Source organism: Phyllostomus discolor, chromosome 6 (genome assembly GCF_004126475.2).
Source record: "Phyllostomus discolor isolate MPI-MPIP mPhyDis1 chromosome 6, mPhyDis1.pri.v3, whole genome shotgun sequence".
NCBI lineage: Eukaryota > Metazoa > Chordata > Mammalia > Chiroptera > Phyllostomidae > Phyllostomus > Phyllostomus discolor.
This window is the reverse complement of record NC_040908.2, coordinates 43,139,951-43,167,626: the sequence shown is the minus strand read 5'-3', so window position 1 is coordinate 43,167,626 and position 27,676 is coordinate 43,139,951. Positions and strand designations below refer to the sequence as shown.

The 27,676-nt window shown below is 34.8% G+C and overlaps 1 protein-coding gene across 2 annotated transcripts in view; it reads right to left on the bottom strand.

Annotated features, from left to right (window-relative positions):
* Positions 1-27,676, bottom strand: part of AFTPH (aftiphilin) — a 63,396-nt gene that overhangs the window by 18,834 nt on the left and 16,886 nt on the right. For both annotated transcript variants that reach the window (XM_028517221.1, XM_028517222.1), the window contains exons 2-5: positions 16,881-18,835; positions 5,667-5,818; positions 3,130-3,256; positions 2,662-2,718 (exon numbers count right to left, since the gene is read on the bottom strand). In XM_028517221.1, the coding sequence (XP_028373022.1) occupies positions 2,662-2,718; positions 3,130-3,256; positions 5,667-5,818; positions 16,881-18,803 (2,259 nt within the window). In that variant the 5' untranslated portion in view covers positions 18,804-18,835. The remainder of the gene's footprint in view (positions 1-2,661; positions 2,719-3,129; positions 3,257-5,666; positions 5,819-16,880; positions 18,836-27,676) is intronic.

Below are 27,676 nucleotides of genomic sequence, written 5' to 3'. Positions count from 1 at the left end.
AAATCTTGCAGCATGATGATGGGAAACGTTTCACAATAATACCTTGGGAACACAAATTTTTTGAGGTAAGAATTTGTATTTTAAATCAAATTTGTTTCAAAGTGCCTGGTTATCACTGCCACACAAAAGCAAAACCCCAAGTTGTGGTGGGGGGAAGGGGAGAGTCTAAGAGGCAAGAGATCCTGGCCCTAACAATGCAAGAATTTTGTGATGTTTCAGACACTGAATCTGCAGGAGAGGGCACCCTTCATACACGTTACACCATGGTGGTGCCTGGAGAAGTGAGAGCTGATTTTAAAACATGCTATCAAATGTGATGACACCTACATGCTTCACTGTGAGTTTAGTGTTTGATTCTAGGTCAACTAAAAAATGGGAGCCTTAATACTTAGTTCTTTGGACTGGCAAAGCAGAGACACATCCCTTTCAGTGGGGAAAATGTCTCACATGTTCTACTAGATGTGTAAAAATCTAATATACTGTTTGAGTAAGAAAGACATTCAGAATGAATGTAGAAACAAAGAAAAAAAATCAGCATTTCGCACCAACACTTTACCAAACACTAATAATAATGGGTAATAATCCAGGTTACTAGCCTGAAAAAAGCCAAGCTTTTACACAATTTAAAATAATACTTGATAACCTCTTGAATATTTATCAATCAGACCCAAATAAAAATCTCCCTTTACTGTGAGCTAGGAGTTGGGCTGGGCAGAATTAAAGCCACTAAGTAAATAATGTTAGAGTCTGTAAATTTCTAAAAACAAGTTTTCAGGAGAACTCCCTTCCTCTAAAAATAGGGCATAAGCTACCTAAAGCAATTTACAGACTGAATTCATGAATGCATGGTCTAACACTACCACATACATTATACAGGCTTTCTAGTGTGCCCTTACACAAGGAAACTATGCATTTGGCAATTACTAGTCTTAGTCAACTTTTTAAATGTGAACGATCACTAAACCAGTGGTTCTCCAAGTTATCCCTGATCAGTAGTTTCTGCATATTTTCATCACCTGGGAACTTGTCAGAGGTACAAATTTCTTGAGCCTCGCCCCAGATCTACTGAATAAGAAACTGAGGGTGGTATCCAGCAATGTGTTTTTATTAGTCTTCCAAGCATTTCACATTAAAGTCCAAGAACCAGTGACTTAAAAATCATTTCAGATACTATTCCTCCAGATGAGAAGATGAGATCAAAAGATATTGAACATCACATACTTCATGGGAAAAATTAAGGTATAATTAAAATTTGAAGCCAGTGATGAAAAGAATAAATTTCTAAATGTAAGGCATCTCTAAAATGGATGAGATGATGCATTCAGTAAGTCAACTTTGGTATATTAAAAGTTTATAAAAATGGTAAATTATTACTAATAAAGGTTGTAATTAAGATAGCAAAATAAAGCATAAATATTTGTCTCTAACTTCTAACCAAACTTCAAGAACTGGCTAATGTGATGAGCCTACACACAAGCATTAAGTAGGTTACTACTGAATGAATGTGACAATAACAACAACTTCTAGAATGCTTCTCTTTGAGAAAAAAGGAAGCATCATATATAACCAAAACATATTAGAAGCATATAAAGAACCAAACACTAGCAAAATGATCTGGATTATATTTACTCACAACAGAAAAGAGTATAGGGATAATCAAGGTGTTTTGAAAATACAAGATAACTATTTATTAAGGAGCAGAAACTGTTAAGGATGAGCACAAAAAAGGTTTTTGTCCAATTCCACAAAACAAACAAAACTACAAAAACAGAACAAAGCAAAGCAGTCCAATTTGGTATCAATAATTAGAGCTTATTCACAGAAAGTTTTTAGATTAAAGAAGCGTCAGGTTCCACAGCAAATTCATTTTTACATGCACACAAAGGGCTACAATTTAAATTCCACACCAAGAGTTTCTTAGTTTTTTATTTGTTTCTTAAACATAGTATTTTCCCTTATTTTCAAGTTATTGGCAAAAGAATTTAAAAATAGTTTTAGTTAAACAGATTCGGCATTTTTATTTACCAATAACTCAAAGACACACAAAAAACCACAAACATATCCAACTTTAAAATGTGAGTGAATCTTGATAAGGTACAGAATGAAAATTCCTCAGTTATCCTGGACTACCTGGCATATCTAAAAAAAAAAATTCAACACATTTAAAACGTTAATGGAAAAAGTAAGGATCAATTATGCTCCCTGGTCATTTTTAGTTACTATAATTTGGTATTTCCAAGCTTTAATGTACATCCATCATCTCAATATTTCATGATTTAAATTCATCACAGCTGGACTAGAACAAACGGTACCTAAACCTTCAGATATTTCAGCTTCTATTTAAAAGCAAATTTAGGAAAAAAGAAAGAAAAAAGAGAGACCTTTAGAGGTGAATTTTACAAAGACTCATGAGCGCTAATAGTACTAAAATAAAAGTGACTTTCAATCTAAAACAAAAGTCTGTAACTAATAGAATATAGAAAAATATCCTTGGATCAAGATTTAAAGGGATTTATGAGATCAAAAAGGATATTGTATTTATCCCCTTAATGTTCCCATACTAAATGCCCTTAAAATACTTTCCATGTCATACTATGTAAAATGATTTTACAGAATAAATGCAGTAATGATAAGTACACACAGAAAAACTTTTGTACTTACCAATCCTGCTGCATACATGGGCACTATAACAGGTTGCTTCTTATTGCCTGTGAAGAGCTACACACATGTGTTAGAGAGAAAGAACATAAATTTAGAGAATGATCTGTCATATAATGGAATGCTTTCCAAAATGTACTTGCAATGCTTTACTATATACATTATAAATGATAAATTGAAGAAATTGTCAAATTGCCCATATGGGGTTGTATTTTTGATTTCCTAGTCCAATTATTTCATTTTATAGTTAAGAAAACACATTAAACAACTTTTTCTAAAAATAGGAAATGCTGACTGGAGAAAAATTTAGATTTATGTTTAAAAGTTAGCATATTTAAAACACATGAACATTTAAACCAACAAATATTTATTTTTCTGAGGAGCTAGTTTATCACTGCTTGAATAAAAGTGTAACCATCTAAAACATCCATAGGTCGATTAAAGGATTTTCCAAGATACTAACAAACTCACAATGTTTCGGGTGTCTATTCCCAAGGAGCACAAAAGCTTCTTGTTGCTATGGGAGCCACCCCATTGATATCTCAAGCCATGTGCATCGTGAATATCCTGTAGCTCGGCCCATACATCCAGCAGTTCCCTGTAAAAGGTCACAATCAAGACACCAATAATGGTTTACTCAATAGCTTTCACCATGAATTCTACTTTTAATGTGACTGTGAAATATTATACATGCCAATTAGTCTTGAGGCTAACATGAATATATAACAATTAATCAGAATGAAATTAACAGCCAACACTTATAGTCATTAGAAAAGTAACTAAGTTAAACTCATTTGAAACAATATGCTAGTAACCAAGCAAAAATTTACCCTGTGTTTTTTACAAACTAAAGCAAACATATCTATATTTTGCATTGTATAATGTGCTTCCATGTATCATGTGCACCCACATTTTTGTGCACATGATACATGGGATTATTATACTCATTATTACACACATGGTATGTAATGATTATATCCATATATAATGCATGTCCTTATTTTTCCCTTAAAAATTTGGGCAAAAAAACTACATTATACATGGCAAAATACAGTATTTAAAGGGAGGAAAGAAACCAACTCAGCATTCCACCTTCTTATTACAGCCATTTAATATTTGTATTTGTTCCTTGAGTCCTGATCTCCAAAAACACAGCTGTAATTATAGCACATATATAATTTTGTATTCTTTTTTCAGATTTTAAGAATTTCCCGTTACATATATACGTTTTTCAATGGCTGTGTAATGTCCTATTAAGACATATGCACTGTCATTTATTTAGCTATAATCTTACAGCTTTAAGTAAGATTTACTGTTCAGCTCTTATTGTAAGGCAAAAGTATCTCCTTGTATTTTATGATGTGTGTTGTTATTGAGTTATTTCCTTATTTCCTTAGAATGAATCTCCTAGAAAAAGATTCTTGGGTCTAAGAGTATGAACTATCTGTATAACTAGCAGTTAAAAAAAATACATCTAAACAATTTCAAGCTGGCAAAATGTAAACCTTTGTGTCCTTTTCTCTCCTCAGATATCACTCCAAAACAAAAATCGAGAAGCAAAAATAATCTCCATCTCCAATGAAATTAAGAGATACTTAAGACCGAGCCAGAAATACTGAGGTCACAAAGAGGGACAAAGGAGAGATCCGTGGAGGGAGACAATGCCTCCAGAAGTGAAAGTAATAAAATGTAAGAATCTAGGAATGAGAGTAACATTGAAATTAAAATTAGAGAATCAGTCTAGACCCTCTAACAGTTTATAACTTATAGGAGTTCTAGAAAGAAAACAGAGAAAGAAAATGGAGGGAAGGTAACTGTTACTACAAGAAAAATGCCCCATATTGAAGAACAGAAGTCTCCACACTGAAAGGTCCTACCCAGAGCTCAGTCCAATGGATGAATAAAGACTCATATTTCATTGCAAAATTTCAGAATACCAGCAACAAAAGATACTAAATTATAAATTTAATGTGAGAGTATAACAAAGTAAAACTTTATCTCCTATGTATCATTTTTTAATCAGGAGGTTATTAGAGGATATGCTTGACCAAAATGGGATCTAAGTGAAAGGGAGTTGTCAAGATGACGTGTGCCTAAGAGGCCTGGAAAGGAAGATAGAGGACTCTAGGAAAAAAAAAAAATGGAATGGCCATCCTGACAGGTTGGATCACAAGTAAAACTGTATTAATAGGCTGTTGACTAGTAGGGAAAGATTTAGAAATGGAAAAAGAGTGCCAACTATTAAGTCCATGAAAAAGTTGTACTATAAAGAAAATAGGGGCAAAGCAAGGAACCTTATTTACATGATTACAATAATGAAAATACCAAATAAAAATTTAATCGAAACCTATAAATATATTGGGATGATAAAGGGAGAATGGCAGATATAAGATCTAAATTATCATCTATCATACTACAAAGTCAAAAAATAGTATGTAAGACTGAGTGATCAGAATACTGATTATATATAGAGAGAGAAGGAGAGAAAGAGAAAGAGGAAGAGAGAAGGAGAGTGGGAGAGAGAGAGAGAGAGCAAGCGAGCGTGCGCATGAGCATGAGAGCACAAGTCAGCTTAAAAATGGAGAAGCAGAGAGGTTTTTTAAAAAATCATGTCTTCTGCCCTGGCTGGATGGCTCAGTTGGCTGGAACGTCATCCATACACCAAAACGTTGTGGATTTGATCCTTGGTCAGGGCACATATTTATTTGGTTGCAGGTTTGACCCCTGGCTGGGGCACACACAGGAGGTAATGAATCAATGTTTCTCTCTCACCTCTCTCTCCCTCTCCCTCTCTCTCTCTCAACTCTCTCTCCTACTCTCTCTCAAATCAATAAAAACATCCTTGGGTGAGGCTTAAATATATAAATATCATGTCTTTTAGCACAATATAATTTTTTTTAAACTTTAATACAATGTTTTAGAACCTTAATGTTTTAAGATAACCTTATAAATTACAACAGTTGAAATTAACACATATAAATGTTATCTAACAACTGTTTACTACTCACCCACTTTCAGCTAAGGCCTCTCTTGTTTTTATTGGCAAAGTGCTTGTTTCCAGTAAGTGCTTCAGGGAAGTAACTTCTTCTTCAGTATCAGGTACAAGTATAGAAGGAAAACATGCTTCGAAAATTCGCTCCAGGCGGTTTAGTAAAGCTGTCTGTACCAAAACACACCCCAAAAGTTTATTTTCATTTCTCCAGTTTTAATAATGTCATAATTTTGTCATTATATACACACACGCTCAGAGAAACTACCAGTCAGGTAGCAGAACTACCTGAATTTTGAAACTCCGCTGCTAACAGAACAAACCAAAGTAGGAAAGAATGGCTCAATTTTTACTTAGAAATTCACTAGCTCATTTATTACTCTGATGATCAGTGTCATCTTTTAGAAATTTCATTTCTGTACTCTTTTTTGGCATGTATATGTGTATGTATTTTTTAATAAAACACTGCCTTTCCTCCAGGCAAAACCTGCATATTCCCCATGTATGTTCTCCAAGAACATTGGCATTTGGAGTATTTGCATTAATTAAAGCTTATTAGATTTAGATTAACTTTTTTTTGGTACTATTAGGTTTATTCTATATGTGCAAACCTACAATAACATTTATTCCCACTTTCCTATTTTAGATACATGTAAAATTGAACAGTAGCTCAACTTACTGCTTAAACATCAAATAGGAGTACAAATTATTAATAAGTTAAAGCTTGTTGGAAGATTAAGTGTACTTCTGAAAATGATACCCAGTGTACAAGAAAATGCCACATCACTGTGGTACTTCCTACCAAGCAATGCAAACAGGTTAACACTTGATTTCTGTTGTTTAGTATAGTCAGCAAACAGGAAAATGAAAACCAAAAGGAAAAATTTTCACAAATATATTTTCCCAACTAACTCTCTTTTGAAAGCAGTAGCAGAGCAAAAACTAACAATGCATAGTCTCAGGGTACTCCCTGCTATCTCTGCAAGTTACTCTAAAATCTTTATTATAATGTCTATGATATGAGAAAAGTTCTCAGTATCAATTATGAAACCTCCAGTAACAAGTAGGCTCAAGATCCCAAGGCTTGTGAAACTTGAGTGTGTCAAGGGGACTGTGCTTAAAGCTTCAATAGAGGGAATAGGCAGACATTACTTTTAAAGGGATCAGATAACCATCTAATTGGAAACATGAGGAGTGTTGGCCTCTCCTGGGTAGGGAAGGTAAACAAAAACTCACATAAGACCAAATTTTATGTCTGTAAATTAAAACAGAACCTTTCTGATATCTTCTTTGTTAGCCTTTTAATGAGATAGAAAAAAATTTATCAAAGGAAGAAATGACCCCAAATGCATTCAATCATTTGGGCAATATTATATATAACAAGTTTTAGGTACACCAGTGAGCAAGTTCTTAAATTAATGGAATGTACTTGAGGAAAAAGATTATTAATCTAATCACCTCAATTTTTTACTTCTTCCCTAACCTTTTCTCATTAAGGATATAAATTACATGGAAATTTTAAAAGAAAGTTCTGTTTATCTTTAGGATTAGATACTACATTAAATAGCTTGAAATCTATTGTTGAATGAAGCAGGCAATTTTTTCTGAATAGGGCCAGGAAGTATTTTCGGCTTTGCAGACCATCCATACACAAGTCAGTGTGGGTGTGTTTCAATGAAACTTTATGTCCTAAAATGGGTGGCAGGACAGATTTGCCTCCCAGGCCACAGGCTCGCCCACTGAGGTAGAGCAATAAACAAATAACAAAGATTCAAGTCACCAGGGTCCACTGACAGAACAGCGCTAACACAAGGAGGAACTCCTTACAAATTCAACAAGAAAGTAGCTAACAGAATTAACAAAGATTTTGATGAAAATTAAATTTCCTCTCACATATTACTTTTTAAAGTATATCACTTTACAACTATCCACAAGACCAGTTTGGTGGGAAAAAGGCATCCTCTGAAAGGAGTTTCTTATTACTCTACTATCTTGTTCATGGTAATAAGTAATCCCACATTTTATTTACTCTAGTTAATTCCAGTTAGTAAATGGCTGATGTAATTATAATACTTTTAATAGAAATCTGTGGATTAAAGGGGCTGAGACTCAGATTCTGGATTTATGAACTTGGAGATCAAAGGGTTTACCTCAGAGAGTACATGACAAACTAGAGGATAAGTACTTGGCACCTAGTGTGTGCTCAAGAGGTGGTAGTTTTATCACTACTATGCTATTACACAGATAATACACATACACACAGTGGCCTGCCAGGGAATAAAAATGTCAAAACTAGGTTCAAATCTCAATAAGAATGTTTCTCTATAATTATTTAGCATTCTAAATCATTATGAAAAAAACTTGCCTCCATCTATCAATTTCTACCATATTACAACATGAAATTAAATAATTTCAATATTTTGTGTCCTCCCCAAGATCCTCCTATTGAGTTGGAAAAAAGTAACTAATTTAAAAAGATCTATTTAAAAACAAAATAGAACCTGTTACTGCTACTATCTATGAATATTAAACTTTGGAAACTGATGAACATTTTGGTTGATGTGTTGGCATTTATGATTTAAATCTTGATCACATTATGAAATACAAAATGTATAAACCACACATTAGATGTGTTTAAGAGTGCTTTACTTTCCAAGAAGCACAATCAAGTTAAAAGTTCAAAAATGTGATAGAACAATGTCCAAGTTACTTGGTAAGTATGACAGGTAAAAGATTGTAACTAACATAATGCTCAGAAGACAAGTTAAACAACATACCACAAGAACAGTTTCTCTTGCGACCAAACAGGTTTCTTTTAAGAAGCAGATATTCCAAAATAAATTATAATCATATACTAAATTTTAAAAAGTCATTGTTATTTTGGATATAAAATTTGAGCATGAGATAAAAGAGATCCAAAACTGTTATACAGGGGTGAGCAGGAGTAGGTTTATAATTGTAATACAAACAAATAATACAATAATAAAATAAATAATAATATAAGAATAAACTGTGTTTTACATACTTAAACTGTAAACCTACTTTTGCACACCCCTGTATTGGTAAATGTTTTGGTTTTCTTTTTTTAATTAAGTAGCTTTAAGTGTTTTAAAATATGTACAATTTTTCCCAAACACTATCATCCAAAGATAGTTAAGTACATACAACAACCTTAAACCAAATCAGTAATGCAATTAATATCACATCAAAACCAGAGTCAATAAAGTATAATGTTACTTAAACTTGGGTTTATTCTGTTGGGCATACATAAAAAGGAACCTTAGCTATATTATCCTGGTGATATGAACTCTTGTTCTTAAATACAGTATATCTAGCCATAACAGGAAGTCTACTGTTGGTTTTGATTAAATTAGGGCACTGCTCAAATTTTAAACTCCACATAGCTTATTAATTCAGAAAAAAAGATGTGAATTGAACAGTAATATTTATTAACATGTTACAGTACATGTGGATTTATATGTAAAATTCCAAATGCTATTACTTGGAATTAGTGGTAAAAGCAGACTGGTTTAGCTCTAGTTTCCCTAGGCAGGTAAGGCAGCACATGTAAAGCAGACAGTATCAGTATAACCTAGTCCAGGAAAAAGTGAGGGCCTAAATTCAGGAAAAGATAGAAAGTTGCTTTCTGAAACACAGCCCGAAACTACAAAAGCCTCTTAAAGCACATTATGGCTTTTATTTAACACTTACATAGTGCTTACCATGTGCCAGGATTATTGTAAATGCTTTACAAATATTAGCTCACTTAAGCATCAAAAGAACTACATGAGGGCCACCTGGCCAGTGTGGCTCAGTTGGGCATCATTCTGCAAACCTTCGGTTGTGGGTTTGGTTCTTGGTTGGGGTGTGTACAAAAGGCAACCAATGTTTCGCTCTCACATCAATGTTTCTGTTGTTTTCTTTCTCTCTCCCTTCCCCTATCTCTAAAAGTCAATAAGCATGTCCTCAGGATAAAAAAAAAAAAAGAACCATCATACTAGGGAGGAACAATACTATCACCCCCATTTTCTAAGATAAGAAAAATGGGGCACTAAGAGGTTAAGTTAATTTGCCTACGGTCATGAATATTACGTACATGAGGAAGCTGATTCCTAACCTAGGAAGTATAGCTTCTGACTCTGCACTTTTAATCACTATATTATGTTATCATCAAAGCAGTTCTAAATTCAATTTCTAAAAATTACAGGAGCTTTGGGGTCATGGACTATGCCTTATCTTGAATGTCTAGTATGTAGGTTCCTAAATACAGTTTGTACAAGAATACTGACTATATCAATGTACAATAGATTTTTTTTTAAAGCCTTTCACTTAAGACTGCAGGGGGCATATGTGTTCTACTTACAAAAGCATATATTATTGTAAGCCATCTAAATCATTTCTGTACACAGGTTAGATATATTTATATAATTATAACATATATAAATAATAACAGCTGAGTGAATGTCTTTTAAGGTATTATGCTTGATGCCCTACATATATTATTACTTGATTAATCTTTTAAAAGAAACCCGGAAAGATAGGTATTATAGTTTCCATGTTACAGATGAAGAAACTAAAGTTAAGGGAGGTTAAAATAACTAACCGGTCTCATGCTGGTATGTTGCACAGCAAGAATTTGATCCAAAGCCAGATACTAAATAAAGCCTACTTTCTTTTCATTAAATTTTGGTTTTTACCCACTTTTTTGGTCTTTCAAACATTTCCAGTCATTAATAAGGTATTCAACTATTAACTGATGAGGTGATGAATACACTTTAAAAAGCAACTATTTCATTTAACACAACAATTTATACTTTTCAACAAAGCAAAATGAAAATTTTTACTAAAGAGTTAGTGCTGCATTCTACATTAATGTGAGGATAGCAAATAAGTGCACACACTTAGTGTACTAAATTTTAGCTGAGGTTATAATAGTAACTAAATAAAATAATATTCATTATCAATTACTTAAATTTTAAATGGCTTTGACTCAAAAGTCAAAGAGGAAAAGTAGTCATTAGCTCTCTCTTAAACTTGGAATTAGGAAAACTGGTGACTGGTTAGCTGAATACCATTTTATATAACTTAGTCATGTCCTTCAATTCATACAAGTCTCCCATTCTAAGTCTAGCAAACGGCAGCACATCTAGCCGTTAAACATTTTTAAGAAGTGGGGGCTCTAATAAATGTAGGGTAGAAAGGCAAATGCTCTTCAAGGTAGATTCCCTTTTGTTTTCTCTATTCGCGTCTAGAAAACCAAACGAGGTCTGCTACTCGCAAAGAGCACTTATGCTCAGAAGAATTCCTACCTGTCAAAACTATTCTGAGAATAGAAACTAGCCCAAAGCAGCAGCTTTGCTCTCAAAAGTCTGATGGGTGAGTATATAGCCCGAAGTAGGGGCACTCCACCACAAATTCTTGTTTGCCTCTCTTGCTTTCCTCTGTCCGCCCCCCACCCCCAAAAACCCCCAAAACAAAAAACCAACCCAGTTGGCAACATTATTTCTTGTACTTTTGGAAACCATTTTCCAAGAAGTTCATTTCTGAGATTATTCAGTAACAGTTAACATTTACTGAGCATTTATTATGTGCAAGACACTGTGCTAAATACCTCTAGATGCACAATTTCATTTTATCTTCATAATCAGAGTTTTGAAGTAAGTACTTTATTTTTTAAATCTGAGGTTCAGCAAAAGGGGATAATGCAAGTTGCTGCTGAAACATGAATCTGAATCCAGCACTGGGACTCCAGAGCACTGCTTTTAAGCACTATCCTGTGCTCAGGACCAACTTACACAGTAGGCACAGGGCCTGAGGCTCACAATAATTTTTGGGCTTTATGACAATGTTTTAATATCTAATATTAATATACTCATCTTTATAATATCATAAAATAAAATTTTAAATTTCTTTTATGGGGCAGAGGCTTACAAAAGTCTTATGTGGCCTTGGAAAGCCAGCATACTCTCCAAAGGTTCACTGGCTTTTAGAGCATTTCTCATTTCAAACATACGTGTTTTCCTGTCAGGGTCCCTTATTACCTTGAATGTCTTTACATTTTTATTGTTTTCAAACCAGACAGGATTTCTGGGAAAGCAGAAATGAATAACTAACCAATTGTTTAATTCATCAATGGGCGCAAAGGATCATGCATGAATTCATTTAGACTCACTCCCAGTTCTGTCATACCTTCTGTCTGTTGGAGGAAGAAAGCCCTAGAGTATATAAACAGCCATTTTTATTTTACTCGCTTGTGAAAAGAAGTCATATTATCTAATAAAGAGCTTCCCAACTGGTATGCCTCAGTCGCAAACAGGTTACAAGTTTTCTAAAAATCTTGAAGGCTATAGACATGTAGTGTTCCCATATTATTAATTTTAGGTGTCAATTTGACAGGGCTGTGAGGTGCCTAGACAATGGATTAAACATTATCCTGGGTATATCTGTGAAGGTGTTTCTAGGTGACATTAACACTTCAATTGGTAGACTGAGTAAAGCAGATTGTCTTTCCTAGTATTAGTGGACCTTACCCAATCACTGAAGACTGCCTGCAGACTACAGAGTTTGGGACCTCTCAGTCTCCTAATTCCAATTCCTTATAGCACCATCCCCCGTCCCCCCATCCCACCTCCCCCATCCATCCATCCTCTTAGTTGTTTCTCTGGAAAACACTAACTAATACACTTCTATTTTATAAGCAACTACACTAGAATATGAGCAGATTAAGTGTATTACAAGTGTCATTCAGTTTTTCAAAGTGGTGTGTAAGATCGGCACACCTAGGGTCCTAGACTCTGAATTTCATGCCACTCAAATGTGTATCTCCTTTAAAATATCTTGAACTTAAGGTGATTCCTAAAATTCTTTAAACATATTTCTAGTTAGCTTTCCTTTCTTTCTTAGGAACAGTAGTTGATTGTTGTTAATAGTTTTAATATTGATAGCATTAGGTCTTGCTCTTAAGTGGAAGTTTAGAAGAAACATAAAATCCACTGAGTAACTTAATATTCCATTTAAAAGGATACCTTATGCCTCAACACCATTAAATATTAAGTTATCAAGTATTGTACAACCTACAATTGTATACTTATCAATTCCTAATTTCAAGCTATATAAGAGTGATGAATATGATATTTACTGTGCTCTAAAAAAATGCTTTGCACCTTCTGCATCATTTCTAGATAAATGTAATAAAGCATTTCTATCTATAGGGCCCAACAGAGGTAATGCCTGCTTCAGCATGGTTGGTGGAGTAATTAATATGGGTGTAATAATTTATAGTTTTAATTTGAACACTTCACTTCAAATGTTATATGGTGTGCTTCAGTGTGATATTCTTATGTTACAGAATTACATGCTTATGATTTTGTAAAAAAAAAAAAAGGTGTTATTTATGTCAGACACAGTATTTTGGAGTCATAGTCCAGAATTTCACATTTTCTGAAGGAAAAATAACAAAAGGAATTTCCACCCAAATATTTCAGATTAGCAAAGAGCTATAAGGCCAAAACCTGAGTTTGTTGAGCTGTAATTGGCATATAACATTATATTAGTTTCAGGTGTGCAACATAATGATTGTACATGTATATACTGCAAAATGACCACCACGGTTAAGTCTAATTAACATATATCACCACACAGCTATAAATTTTTCTTGTGATTAGAATTTTTAAGATCTTCTTTCTTAGCAACTTTCAAGTATAAAATACAGTATTAACTATGATCACCATGCCTTGTATTACATCCCCAGGACTTACTTATTTTATAACTAGAAGTTTTTATCTTTTGTTGCTTACAATTGTTTTCAGTAATAAATTCAAGTGTCCTCCAAATAAAGGAAAACTTGCATATAATTTAGGCGGATAATTAACAAACAAAGGTGAAAATATAGGATTAGTTACACTCAGTTTGAGAATGCTAACTTTCTGGTGAGCAAACCAATAAATCTCAAAATAACATAAGCCAAAGTATTAGTGATTCTCTTCATTTTCCTTTTTGTGATACTCTTAATATTTAAAGCTCTCAAAATAAATCTTCATCTAAAATATTTTCCAAGTAGAAATATCAATTAGATGGCTAATAAGAAAGAATGACTCATAGCTTTCTTTTCTACAGCCAATTGATATAAAAAAATTACTCACTAATTACCTAAATTTTCTAATAACATCACAGCGATACAAAAGTTCAAAGTTAAACGTAGTGCTTATGACATTATCTCCTTTACTATACATCCAAGAAAAAGGCATCTTGGCCCTCAGTCAAGGTTCCTTTCTGGAAACATTAACAGGTGAAAAAATAAAACATGGAGAGGAGTGAGGGAGGGAGGGAGGGAGGGAACTGTAAAACAGTATACACAATGGTCTTTTGGAAAAAAGGACAGCTTTGAAAGTAAGGGGGATTTTGATTTTCGTTGTCATTTTGTTTTGTTTTAAATCTTAGCCCCAAAAGTAAGAACGGATACCACTGTTTGCTTTTGTTTACAATTTATAAGAATGTTAACAAGCGAATGGAATAATACTGAACTCTGGGTTCTCAAAAAAAATTCACTATAGAGGAAGAATATTTCTCAAGAAGTGGTCACATATGGCTTTTACATCAAGGTTTAAACTCATCTTTGAGGCTTGCTGGATCCACACCTAAGAATTAGTTTGTCTAACAACACTTTATAACTTTGAAAGATTTCTTCTTGGATGATTTTTCCCCTAAGTAACAAATTACTTCAATAAAGCTGCAATAACTGATTGTCCCTCGACCCAAGGAAAATATATTTTATTGAAAAGGTGAAGATATCCTTTGGTAGGCTGAAAAAAAGGAAAGTACTACAAAATAGGGACCTGGACAATGCCACATACCAAATGTAGTGAAAAGTCAGATATCTGAAATGACAACTACACTCTTTGTCTGATTTCACAAAACAAAGAATCATTCCTCATGTTTGTTTAATTGAATTAACTGAGCTCTGAATTCTAAGACTTATGCAACATTTTGTTAAAGCAGAATTTGCACAAAACCACTTGAGAGTACTCTATTCAGAAGAGAGTTGCTGCATCCAGGTTAAGATTGAAAAGGAACGAGTCATTTTAAATTTTACAGTTAAAAAACATAATGTTTACTGTCATTAGTTATTTGAGGGTTTCTGTGCTGTCTGCAACATTGTAGTAACTATGAGAAACATTTTAGAAAGTATTAATAATTCAATCCTCTCCTAGAAAACTAATGGACTTTTCCAGCCGATTCTGATACGGAAGAAACTGCAGGCCACAGGCCTCCTTCACATCAGCAGAAAAAGAATGACAGTCACTTCCAACTACTCACTTAGCTAGCAGGGCTTACCCGTTATTCTCCACCTCAACTTTCTTCCAAAGTTCTCTTCCAGCCCTTTCCAGCAGTTTTTCCATTCTATCAACCACCTCCAACCTCTGCTCATTTTGTATAACCCATTCAACAAAAATAAAAACCCGAGGACTGAGCTAAACAAATCTCAGAAATCTTAATGCATCTTGCCACATCTATACAGTTTTATAAAATAGAATCATACACAAACTTCTAATTTTTCAGTAGATTTTTTTCACTCATTTTAAAATTTACTATCATTTTATCTTCACTAAAGTCCTTTGAAGTAGACATTACAGATAACTGAGTTCACAGGTAACTTGTACTAAATCATAAACCTTGTAAGAGGCTGAGTCAAAATTCAAACTCAGATCTGTAAGATTCCTTAAGGCCCACATACTTTATTACCTCCTGTATTGTTATCCAATTGTAAATAAATAACTTCAATCAACTGGTATAATGCAAAAAAATTTTCCTTTTTAGAGTGATCCTTTAAAAATTCATTATCTGACAATGTTGAAAGTTCTAAGGCTATAAATGAATGATAATCCAATACCAGTGTTACTCTATACATGCGTAAGATGAAACTAAACAGGAAAAGAATTAGGTCAAAACCAACAGTCTTTGCTTTGCATTATATAATTAATGTACTCCTTATTAAGCTTCTACCTCAATAATGAATTCCTCATCAGAAGTAACACATATTAGCCAAACCATGTAATAACTAAATTAGTAAATCAAGCTATTCAGACACTCAAAGTCAAATGAAAAGTGATTAGCTGTACAGCAACTGGTAATACCATAATTTTGACAATATCTTAAAGTATTAAAGGTGTTAAAGCAATGGTGTATAACCATTTCAATTAACATTCAGATTCTGGAAATATTTCCAATTAAAAATGGTTTGCTTAGCAAACAATAACTGGAGATGTAGAATTTACAGATTCTGATTTTGTTCTCAGTATCTTTAAAATAAGCCTGTGGGCCAGTGTTACATATGTCAATTGTCTGCATAAAGCAGTTATTTCCAAGTGTTCTCTTTCACACCCCCGAGGCTGAAGAAAGGTAAAGCAACTCGGGTACCAAGCTTCACCTCTAGGGATTATTTTAGGTTAAAATAAATGTTAATGAATCTTCTCTGAAAGAGACTAGACCAGAAGAGGATAAAGTACATGGGGTGAAAAATATTCTTCCTGACATTCCCACTCAACAAGAAGAGGAACTGTAAATGTACCTTTTTGTAAGAAATTATAAGCAAATAAATATAGCCATAGTCAGTCATTCATGGTTGTTTCTTACGAAGTCTAAACTTTAATCTCTCTCTCACACCCTTACCCCAGGTCTTTTGGTAGCTCTTAAAGTATGAGGTCTGAATCGTCTTTTTTCAAATTCTTTTTCTATCCTTCAAGTCCCTACAGCCTTAAGTTTCAAATTCTGATTACTCTCTTCTGCTATCAAAACTGTACTCCAATTTCCTAGGTCTCTGATAGAGCAAAATTAAGAAACTGTTTTCTGAAGCTTAAAAAAAAAGCCTTCTAAATCTCAGCTTAACCTTCTTTTAAAATCACTGTTAAGCTGAAAAAATTGACTGGAATCATTAGCTAATTAGTGAATTTTTACATAAGTTATATTTATATTCATCAAAAAACCAAGTTGATGAATGTCTTTAAATATTAAAAAACTCATTGAGATAAAGAAAAACTTTACCAACCATTATTGTAGGACTGTCTATTTCAAGTTTACCAAAGGCTTGTCAAACTGTAACTGATCTACAAATCAGGCAAGTATTATGTATCATAAACTCCTTAACAGGCACCCAATTTTAAAATATTTTTTTGAAAAGCTAAATTAGAAGCCTCCACAGCATATGTCATATAAAATAGAGAAAATCAGTAAATACCTGAACTGAAGTAGCTGTTTCCTGTAAGTGGCCACCAGCAACTGCTCCTTGGGAAGTTGCTAAAGGGACACCATGCATTTTGGGGGTTTCCAGAGTATAAGTCTTTTCATCTGTCCTATGTGACTGCCAGGCTTCCTTTCGATGATGAGATTCAGCAACATGCTGGTCTCCAAAAGCAGCCCAAGAGCAACTATCTTTCTGTCCATCCTCAAAAGCATTCCAATCTACAGCTTGGCTAGGACCAGCTGAACTGAAGTCTGCAAAATCATCCGAGTCTTGAAAAGCACTGCAGTCATCTTGACTATTTGGCACAGAATCAAAATCTCCAAAATCACCTTCTTGCCCAATTTTTAGTTTTGAAACATGTTCCGTTCCTGCAGAATTTCTCGCCAACTTACATTCCTCTGAAAAACTATCAGAATTCTGTCTTCGGTCTGACTCAGTAAATATAATTTCCTCTTGGCAAGAAACAGCATGTGTGTCCCCAAATTCTCCAAAGTCATCACCTGGTTCACTAAAATGTGGAAAGTGCTCTGAGGACTCTTCAAAAGTGACATCACTCATTGACTCTTGAGTACCAGTAACAAAAGGTGGAGTTGTGCCACTGGCTGTGCCAAAGTCACCAAAATCATCCTCATTGGTATCTTTGCAAGTCACAAAGTTGTTGCTACTATCACCATTTTTTACACTGGTAGAATCATCCAATGCATTTTCTTCTGTAGGATCAATGCTGGGGCTTTGGGAATCAGTAAACTTCCTACTTTCTTCTTTAGAAGAACTAACTTTATCTTCAACATCCAAAGTTTTAATAGAATCCATGCATACATCAGTACATATAGAAGTAAATGAATCAAGTTTTTCCTCAGTTTTACATTGTTCTACCCTACTGGCTTCTGAATTATCAGCTGAGTCTACCAAACTCCAAGTATTTGATTGAATACTTGAATTTAAAAATTCATCCCGTGGCAATGCTGGAAGGCCTTGTTTTTTATTACTGAAACCTCCGTTACTCTTCATGCTTATTTCTGAAATGCAAACCTGATCCTCTCCCTCAATGTCTCCTTTATCATCTAAGCTTCTACCCAAAGACACTTCTTTTACAGAATTCAGTTCATTGACCCTATTAATTTTATTGTTTTCCTGAATGGTTAGTGCTTCTGTATCATTTAAAACTGCACATCCTATTTCTTCTACTTGTATCCTTTCCTTTTTGGAAAATGTGGCAAAATCTGCAAATTCCTCAGTGGGACTATGTGCACCATCTAAATTATACTCAGTACTATGAGTGCTAAGAGGCTTTCTTCCTTTTGAATCCGCTACATTGTCCAGGTCATCTGTTCCCTGAGGATTTACAGTTTCTGATACCGCAAACCCATTTGTTAGAATCTCCAGACAAGGAGGCTTTTCACCATTGCAGCTCTCTAACTGCTTGTTTTGATGAAGATTCATATCAGTTCTAAAATCTCCTGGAGAGAAACTTTCAGGTGTTCCAACATTCTGTCTCTGCTCTGTTATTTTATTTAAATTTCCTGGACTTTCTTTGCCATCACTGGAAGAATCTAAAGTTTTAGATGGAATTACTTCTTTGCTGGTGGTAGAGAGTAAAACATTCGACTGTCCTTTCACAGGAGAAGAAAGTTCAGCAGTGATGTCCTTATCATTACCATTTTTAATGGACTTAATGCTTGTAAGGCTATCCACATTTTCTGAGAAATCATGAATTGGCATAAAATGGTTTGAAGGTACAAACTCTTCCTTGGGACGAGTATAATCTGGTGTATCAAAATCAACAAATCCTACACCAGAGGGGCTAACTTCTGAAAACCCACCAAATTCCCCAAATTCATCATCATCCTCATCCTCGGCTCCATTGTCTAGTGGTGGTGGGGATGAAGAGTACATTCGAATGATGTCTGGCTCCATTGTTCAGCTGCTTTCAAACAATTAATTTATACCTGGAAAAAAAGAGATATTTTTTGAGAATAGATTGCATATAACAAGATCTTTCAAAATTCTCTAAGCTACTTCAAAACAATGCAAATTTACAATACTCTGTTTTGTATCTTTTAAACTATTTTCCTCTTTGGTGAGGTTACTTTTCACAGCTATAATAATAGGCCAAAAATTTTTCCCTCTTCTAGTGTATGTTTCCAAGAGCATGCATAGTGCATTGCTAAATTTGGGGATTCCAGAAAATTTCAAATAACACTTATAAGAATATATCCACAAAATTCTCTTTTGGGGCACTTGCTTTCCAGTTCACTCAAGGCTTACCTTAAGAGTTTGTATGAGTTCTTTATAAATAAAAGACATGAAGCCCTTGCTGGTGTGGCTCAATGCATTGAGTGCTGGCCTATGAACTGAAAGGTTGCCAGTTTGATTCCCAGTCAGGACACATACCTGGATTGTGGGCCAGGTCCCCTCTTGGGGGCATGTGAGAGGCAACCTATTGAAGTATCAATTGCACACTGATGTTTCTCTCCCTCTCTTTCCCTCTAGAGTAAATAAATAAAATCATTTAAAAAAAGGCATAAATTTTTTATTGCTAATAATTGCTACAGATATTGTCTTTGCTTTGCTTTTCAATGTTCATTTCTGACTCAGGTTGATTCTGGTCTCTTGTTTGTTTGAACAGACTTTCTGTTTTAGATTCATAGCAAAAGAGCAGAAGGTACAGAGATTTCCCATATGCATAGTCTCCTCTATTATGACTATCTTCCTCCAGAGTGGTATTTGTTACAACTGATGAACTACATCAACACATGATTATTACCCGAAGTTCATGGTTTATATTAGGGTTCACTCTTGGTGTGCATTCCTTGGGTTTGGATGAATGTATAAAGACATGTGTCCACCATTTTAGTTTCATACAGAGTAATTTCACCCTAAAAGTCCTGAGTGTTGCACCTATTCATCCCTCGTCTCCCCTGACCCTGGCAACCACTGATCTTTTTACTGTCTGTATAGTTTTGCCTTTTCCAGAATGTCATATGGTTGGAAACATACAGAACATATGTAGCCTGTACATATTATATGATTGGATTATTTCACTTACTAATAGGCATTAAAGGTTCCTCCATGTTTTTTCATGGCTTGATAGCTCATTTCTTTTTAGCATTGAATAATATTTCATTGCATGTACCACAATTTTTTTATAATTTTCAATTTTGAAATCATTTAAGATGCACAAGAAATTGAAAGTTACTATATATATTCCACTTAGTTTCCCCCCAATAATATGGTAAATAATGATAGTAAATGATTAAACCAGGACACTGACATCAGTACAACACTATTAACTCTGTTCGAGAACCTGTTTACATTTCACCAGTTTTTTTTCCTTTGTGTGTAGTTCTGGGATATTTATCACATGTATACATTAGATTTTTTGAGTAACCATCACTACAACTGGGATAAGAACTATTGCAAAAATACTTTAATAATATTCATCAATATAAAGCCCTTCATGTTTCCCCTTAATAGTCACATCCTTCCCTAAATCCTAACTCTTGGCAATCAATGATCTGTCCTCTATCACTATAATTTTGCTACTTCAAGAGAGTTATATAAATGGAATCATACAACATGTAGCCCTTTGAAATTGTCGTTTTCCACTCAGCTTAATGCCCTTGCTATGTTCATGCATGTATCAACAGTTCATTCCTGAACTTCTAGCCAAGATGGAGGTGTAGGTAGATATGCTTTGCCACCTTGCACAATCAAAAGGGCAACTACAAATTTAAAAACAAAAAATAACTAGAACTGCCAGATAATCGAAATGTATGGAAGTCTGACAACCAAGAAGTTAAAGAAGAAACATTCATCCAGATCAGTAGGGGGGCGAGATGGGCAGCCAGGGCAGAGAGGACTTGTGGCAAGGAGGTAGCAGGAGCAGGTAGTCCCACATTTATGTGCAGATAAACTGAGAGGAACAACTGTGGAGTGAGACAGACTGTACAACTCAGGGTTCCAGGGTGGAGAAATAAAGCCTCAAAACCTGACTGAAAAAACCTGTGGGGGTTGTGGGAGAAACTCCCAGCCTCACAGGAGAGTTCATTGGAGAGACACACAGGGTCCTAGAATGTACACAAACCCACCTACCGGGAATCAGTACCAGAAGGGCCAATTTGCTTATGGGTGGCAGGGGAGATGACTGCAAGCCTGCCAAAAACCAAGCGAGTGGCACTATTCCCTCTCAGATCTGTCCCCCACATATACTGCCACAAGGCAGTAACCTGGGTTGCCCAGACTGGTAAATACCTAAGGCTCTGCCCCTTACTAAGTAATAAGGTTTGCCGAGACCAAAAAAAAAAAAAAAAAAATATGGCTCAAATGAAATAACAGATCAAAGCTCCAGAAAAAATACAACTAAGCAGTGAAAATACAGCCAACCTATCAGATGCACAGTTCAAAACACTGGTAATCAGGATGCTCACAGAAATGGTTGAGTATGGTCTCAAAATACAGGAAGGAGTGAAGGCTATGCAAAGTGAAATAAAGGAAAATGTACAGGGAACCAACAGTGATGGGAAGGAAACTGGACTCAAATCAACAGTTTGGAGCAGAAGGAAGAAATAAACATTCAACCAGAACAGAATGAAGAAACAAGAATTCAAAAAATGAGGAAAGGCTTAGGAACCTCAGGGACAACTTTAAGCATTCCAACATCAGAATCATAGGGGTGTCAGAAGGAAAAGAGGAAGAGCAAGAAATCAAACACTTACTTGAACAAATAATGGAGGAGAATGTCCCCAATCACGCAAAAGAAATAGATTTCTAGGAAGTCCAGGAAGCTCATAGAGTCCTAAAGAAGTTGGACCCAAGGAAGCACACACCAAGGTGCATCATAATTACATTACCCAAGATTAAAGAGAAGGAGAGAATCTTAAAAGCAGCAAGAGGAAAGGAGACAGTTACCTACAAAGGAGTTCCCATAAGACTAGCAGCTGATTTCTCAAAAGAAACCTTGCAGGCAAGTAGGAGCTGGAAAGAAGTATTCCAAGTCATGAAAGGCAAGGACCTACATCCAAGATTACTCTATCCAGCCAAGCTATCTTTACAATAAAAGGGCAGATAAAGTGCTTCCCAGATAAGGTCAAGTTACAGGAGTTCATCAACTGTAATAGCTTAATCAATAAAATACATTAAAAATAGGTAATTCCTTTTTATTGCTAAGTAGTATTCTATTATACAGATGTACCACAGTTTTGTTTCTCCATTCACTCCATGAAGGATATTTTGGTTGTTCCTTATATTTTACAATTACAAATAAAGCTGCTATGAACATTTATGTACAGACTATTATCAGAATATGAGTTTTCATTTCTCTACTGTAGGTGCCCAGGAGTATGAATGCCAGGATATAGTGTGTATGTTTAATTCTATAAGAAACTGCCAAACTGTTTTCCCAAATTAATTTTTAAGGGTCAAACCAAATTGATCTTCTCATTAATAATTTTCTTGATTTTTTGCTATCATATAAGCTTAAGATTTAATAAATAGTATCACCTTTTTTCTACTTTTAGAGTTTATTTTTTAACATTTAATTTTAAAACATCTATAACTTATTTTAGTATATGATCTAAAGCAAAGATCTAAGTAAATTTTTTCCCCAGTCAAGCAATTAATATAATCTCATTTATTTAATCCTTCCCATATCCTTTATTTTATTGTCTTTTTCTAAACACATTTAACTCTTAAATGGAATATATGTTTAGGTTATTTTGTTCCTCTGTACTAAACTGTCAAAAGTACCACAGGCAGACTAACATTAAAAGCAAAGGGAGGATTAACAACCAAAGTCCTAGAGTAAAATTAGCTCATAAACAATGAGTGGCTACTTCCTACAATTCACAGTTGCCAGTCAGATACATGAGGGAAATGTTTACTGTAAAATTCAACCAGTTTTGCAAGCTAAAAAATACCACTTTCTTCCAGCTCTCAGGATAAAATTTCATATGTTTTTGCAGTTTTAGAGAGAAAGTACCTCAGAAACCATGTTAATTTAATTTGGAGATGAGGAAAATGGGGCTGACCGATGATCAACTTTCTCAAAGGTCATACAGCTGGTTAGTAGAGAAAGGCTTCAAAATTCTGAAAAGGACCTCTGGGGTCAATGACTGGTCAGTCACTGAGAGTTACTTGAAAGAAATGAGCAAGTCATGAAAAATTATCCCCGCCCCAGCTCCTGCAACCACCATTCTACCTCATCTCTATGAATCTGACTGCTATAGGTACTTCATATAAGTGAAATCATACAGTATCAGTTCTTTTGTGACTGGCTTTATTTCACTTACCATAATGTCCTCAAAGTTCATGCATGTTGCAGCAAATATCAAAATTTCACCCTTTTTAAGGCTGAATATTTTCACTGTATGTATATAAACTATTCATCTGTTGATGGATAGTTGGGTTGCTTCCACCTTTAGTTGTTGTAAATAATGCTACTATGAACACTGGTGTGCAACATACCTTATTTTTTTAACTTTTTATTTTGAAATAATAACAGACTAACAAAGTTGCAAAAAATAGTATAGTCCTGGGCACCCTGCACCCAGCTTCCCCTGATGGTGGTACCTATATAAGCTCTAGTAAAATAGCAAAACAGGAAACTGACCTTGTTGGTACATTACTAACTAGACTATTGAGCTTACTCAGTTTTATCATTCAAAACAAAACAAAACAAAACAAAACCGTGCAACCCTTTGTGTTGGTGTGTAGTTCTGGTCAATTTATTTGGTGCACAGATGTGTGTAACTACCACCACTATTAGGATATAGAACTATTCCTACTCCCCACCCCATCCCTGTCCCACCACTAATTTGTTCTCCATCTCCATAGTTTTGTCACTTCAAGAGTGTTATATAAATAGAATCTTATAGCACGTAACCTTTTGAGGTTAACTTTTTCCACTTAGTATAATTCCCTTAAGGTCCATCCTGGTTGCTGCATGTATCAATAGATCAAATCATTTTTTACTGTTGAACAGTATTCTACTATACAAATATACCTATTTGTTCAACCATTCACCAACTGAAAAACATATGGGTTATTTCAGTGTTTTATTATTATAAATAGTGTGTATACTAGTGTATACTACATTAATAATATACTAATTAATGTATGTTTAACTAGTATACACAATAAAGATGTTAAGAGCATTTATGTACAGGTTTTTGTGTGAACATAAGTTCTCAGTTTTCTGGGATACACTGCCCAAGAATGTGATTACTGGGCCCTATGGTAGGTGCATGTTTAGTTTTGTAAAAAACAAACAAATACAAAAAGTGGTTAAGTATTTTCCAGAGTGCTGTACCATTTTACATTCCCATAATACTTTGTTTTTGAAGAACCACCTGTGATGTTTATTTTTAGTAAAATCTATTCATGGTTATTAACCTACTGCTTTTTCTAAAACTTTTGTTTAAAAAATAAAATTTTATTGGTTTAAGGCCTATTTCAAACTTGGATATTAAGGCAAATACCAAGATCTATATAAGGGACTTTGGAACCAAACCAATGACTCAGAGAGTAATTTTTCTTCCTGTCACACCTTGGCAAAGTACACTCTCTATTTTTCCTTCTAGATGCAACAGGCTCTATCAGCTTCCTAGAGTACTATCATTTCCATATTTCTCAAATCTGTGTCACCTATTGATGGAAGAAGTTGGGTGCACATTCCCCTTCAGCAGGTCTTGGCTCTGGCCCCACTTACCCTTCAGAAACCTGCGAGAGTGTCACTCCCAAGTTCCAGCCAAGAATGCCAGCCAATCAGTGTAAAGGAGGCCCAAAACATTCCAGAAAATTCTTCTATATCCAGGCCAATTCAGTAATATTTGTTAATTGACGTATTATTAATTGACACATTATTTGTATAGTGAATTTACCTGTTAAGCTTTACTTAGACAAATCAACTTTTTACATAGAAAATATGGACTTTATATAGTTAGTCCTACTTAACAGGAAAAAGAAAAAGGGATAGATGAGCTACTTAACAAACTCAATAAATGTTTCTTCATCCTTCTTAATGGCCTATTTGCTCCATACCACAAGGAGTCCTAATCAGTGGTCCAATTTCTTTATATCCTGAACACGTACACATATGTGCATGCACAGGGAAGGATGTGTGTTAATCTTGCTATTTTTATCTCTGCTTATTCCAAGACCTACTAGAGGGGAGTAAACAAGTAATGGGGGTATCCAGAAAGATTCAAGTCATAGTATACACAAATAGTAGACATGAGGCTCTCATGATTGAGGAGTAAATGGGGTTATCTTAAAGGTAGTTAAAGTATGAAGATAGAGAACTTAGGGAGATTGCCTGTACTTTGGAGATTTGTCCATGGGAAATCACATCTTCATAGAGACTAGGGCACAACATAGCCTTTTCAACAAATGGTGCTAGATCAATCAGATATTTTCACAAGTGAAGAAGAAATATTTTATTCTACCTAACATCTTACACAGAAACAGCTCCAGTTGGACTGTAGGCCTAAATGTGAAGGGTAAAATAACTTTTTAGGAGATTATTCCAGAGATTATTTTTCATGACCTTAGGGAAAGCAAGATGTTTTAAACAAAACCCAGAAAGCAGTAATCATAAAAGAAATAACTGGTAAATTGGACTTCACTAAAATTAAAAACATGTTTATCAAAATAACAATACTAAGAGAGTGAAAAGGCAAGCGCTACCTGGGAGAAGACATTTGTAATACATGTGACTGTCAAAGAACTCACACCCAGAATATGTAAAGAATTCCTACAAATCAATATGACACAATCCAATTTAAAAAATGACCAAAGTATTTGAACAGGAATTTCACAGGAGTATATCCAAAGGCCAATAAACATATGAAAAGTTATCAAGGAAATACACGTTAAAACCACAATAAGACACCACCACACATACATCAAAATGGCTAAAATTAAAACAAAACAATTTTAACCATAGCTACTGATGGCAAAGAGCAACTGGGATTCTCATTTTTAATGATGGGAGTATAAACTGGTATCTTCATTTGGAGAACTGCTTGGAAGTATCTACTGAAACTGTACCAGGTGTATAACCCACAGAAGTGAGGACAAATATGCACTGGGAGACATGTAAGTCTGTCCAAATACTCATCAACAGGAGAATGGTTAAAATAAACCATGGTATATATATTCAATGAGATACATGGCAATAAAATGAATTATTACAACAGACAACAATATGGATAACTATCACAGATAATAATGTGTGAAAAAAGCCATTCACAAAAAACATGCTGTATAATTCCATTTCTATGAAGTTCAAAATAGGCAAAACTAATCTGTGGTCGTAATTCAGAATAGTAGTTACCTATGGGGGTTGAATGCTGACTGGAAGGGGACAAAAAAGAGCCTGTTAGATGCAAATATTATATCTTTTTTTTTGGCTAATATTATATCTTGATCTTGGCAGTAGTGACACACAGGCACAAATATCTGTAAAAATTCACCCCACTGTACACTTAAAAGATTTGTGTGTTTTTGCTATATGTATGGTTATGAATCAGTAAAAAACAAAAACTAGGCCCTGGCTGGCGTAGCTCAGTGGATTGAGCGCGGGCTGTGAACCAAAGTGTCGCAGGTTCGATTCCCAATCAGGGTACATGCCTGGGTTGTGGGCCATGACTCCCCAGCAACTGCATATTGATGTTTCCCTCTCTCCCTCTCTTCCCCCTCATTCCCTCTCTAAAAATAAATAAATAAATAAAACCTTTAAAAAAACAAAACAAAAACTGTTTCTTAGAAAATTCAACATACTTAGATTAACAGCAACTATATTACAAATAAAATGTGGATATATAATCATAGCTATAGACATACTATTCTATTTTTTAAAAACTTTACTTATTTATATCTTGCCTTATTCTGAGATATAGGGCAAATATGAGGTCTGTCCAGAAGGTATCCAGCCATGTAATATAAAAAATTGAGACATTTATTGAAGAGGATACAAGATACAAGAAACAATGTACATAGTACAATGATACCTCAGTCCCCTTCAAAGTAGGCACCTCGGCACCTTGGCACCTCGCTCAGATCTCCCAATTGCCATCAGCTGCACCATCATATTTTCCTGAATCTCATTATTGGCCTGAAATCTCATCCCTTTCAAAGGTGATTTTAGTTTTGGGAAAAGCCAGAAGTTGCAGGGTGCCAAATCGGGGCTGTAGGGAGATTGAGTCACCTGGGTGATTTGATGTTTTGCCAAAAAACTCTGCTCATGATGCACAAGAGGCATGCTGTTGGCATGAAGCTGTCAATCACCAGTAGCCCATAGCTGTGGCCTTCTGAATTATCTGAATAGTTTCCATGGAGGAATGTTCAAACTTAATAGAAGATTTGATACAGATTTGTTGCTCTATTAACTCAGTCATTTTTATTGTGATGGCCACACAGTACACATGCTCACTCAACAGCCTCTACTGCCCCCACTGACTAGCACAGTAAAGTCATCACTGTTTATGCATGCACATTCCAGTCCACTCTCCTTAGATGCCAGGTTACATCAATGTTGTGCAGACCATTCTTGTTACATTAACAATGGCTGGACTTTTTCCAGACAGGCCTTGTGTATGTATGTCTTAAATGGTAGGCAGCATGTTACGGGGGAAAGATCTTGGACTTGGAGTAAAATGGATCCTAGGTTCAGATTCCAGTTTCCTGATTTACTAACTAAGAGTTTACCTTCTCTGAACTTCAGTTTCTTATCTATAAAAAGGGGCTAGCAGTTCTTACCTTTCAATGCTGTTGTGAGAATTATAGAAAAC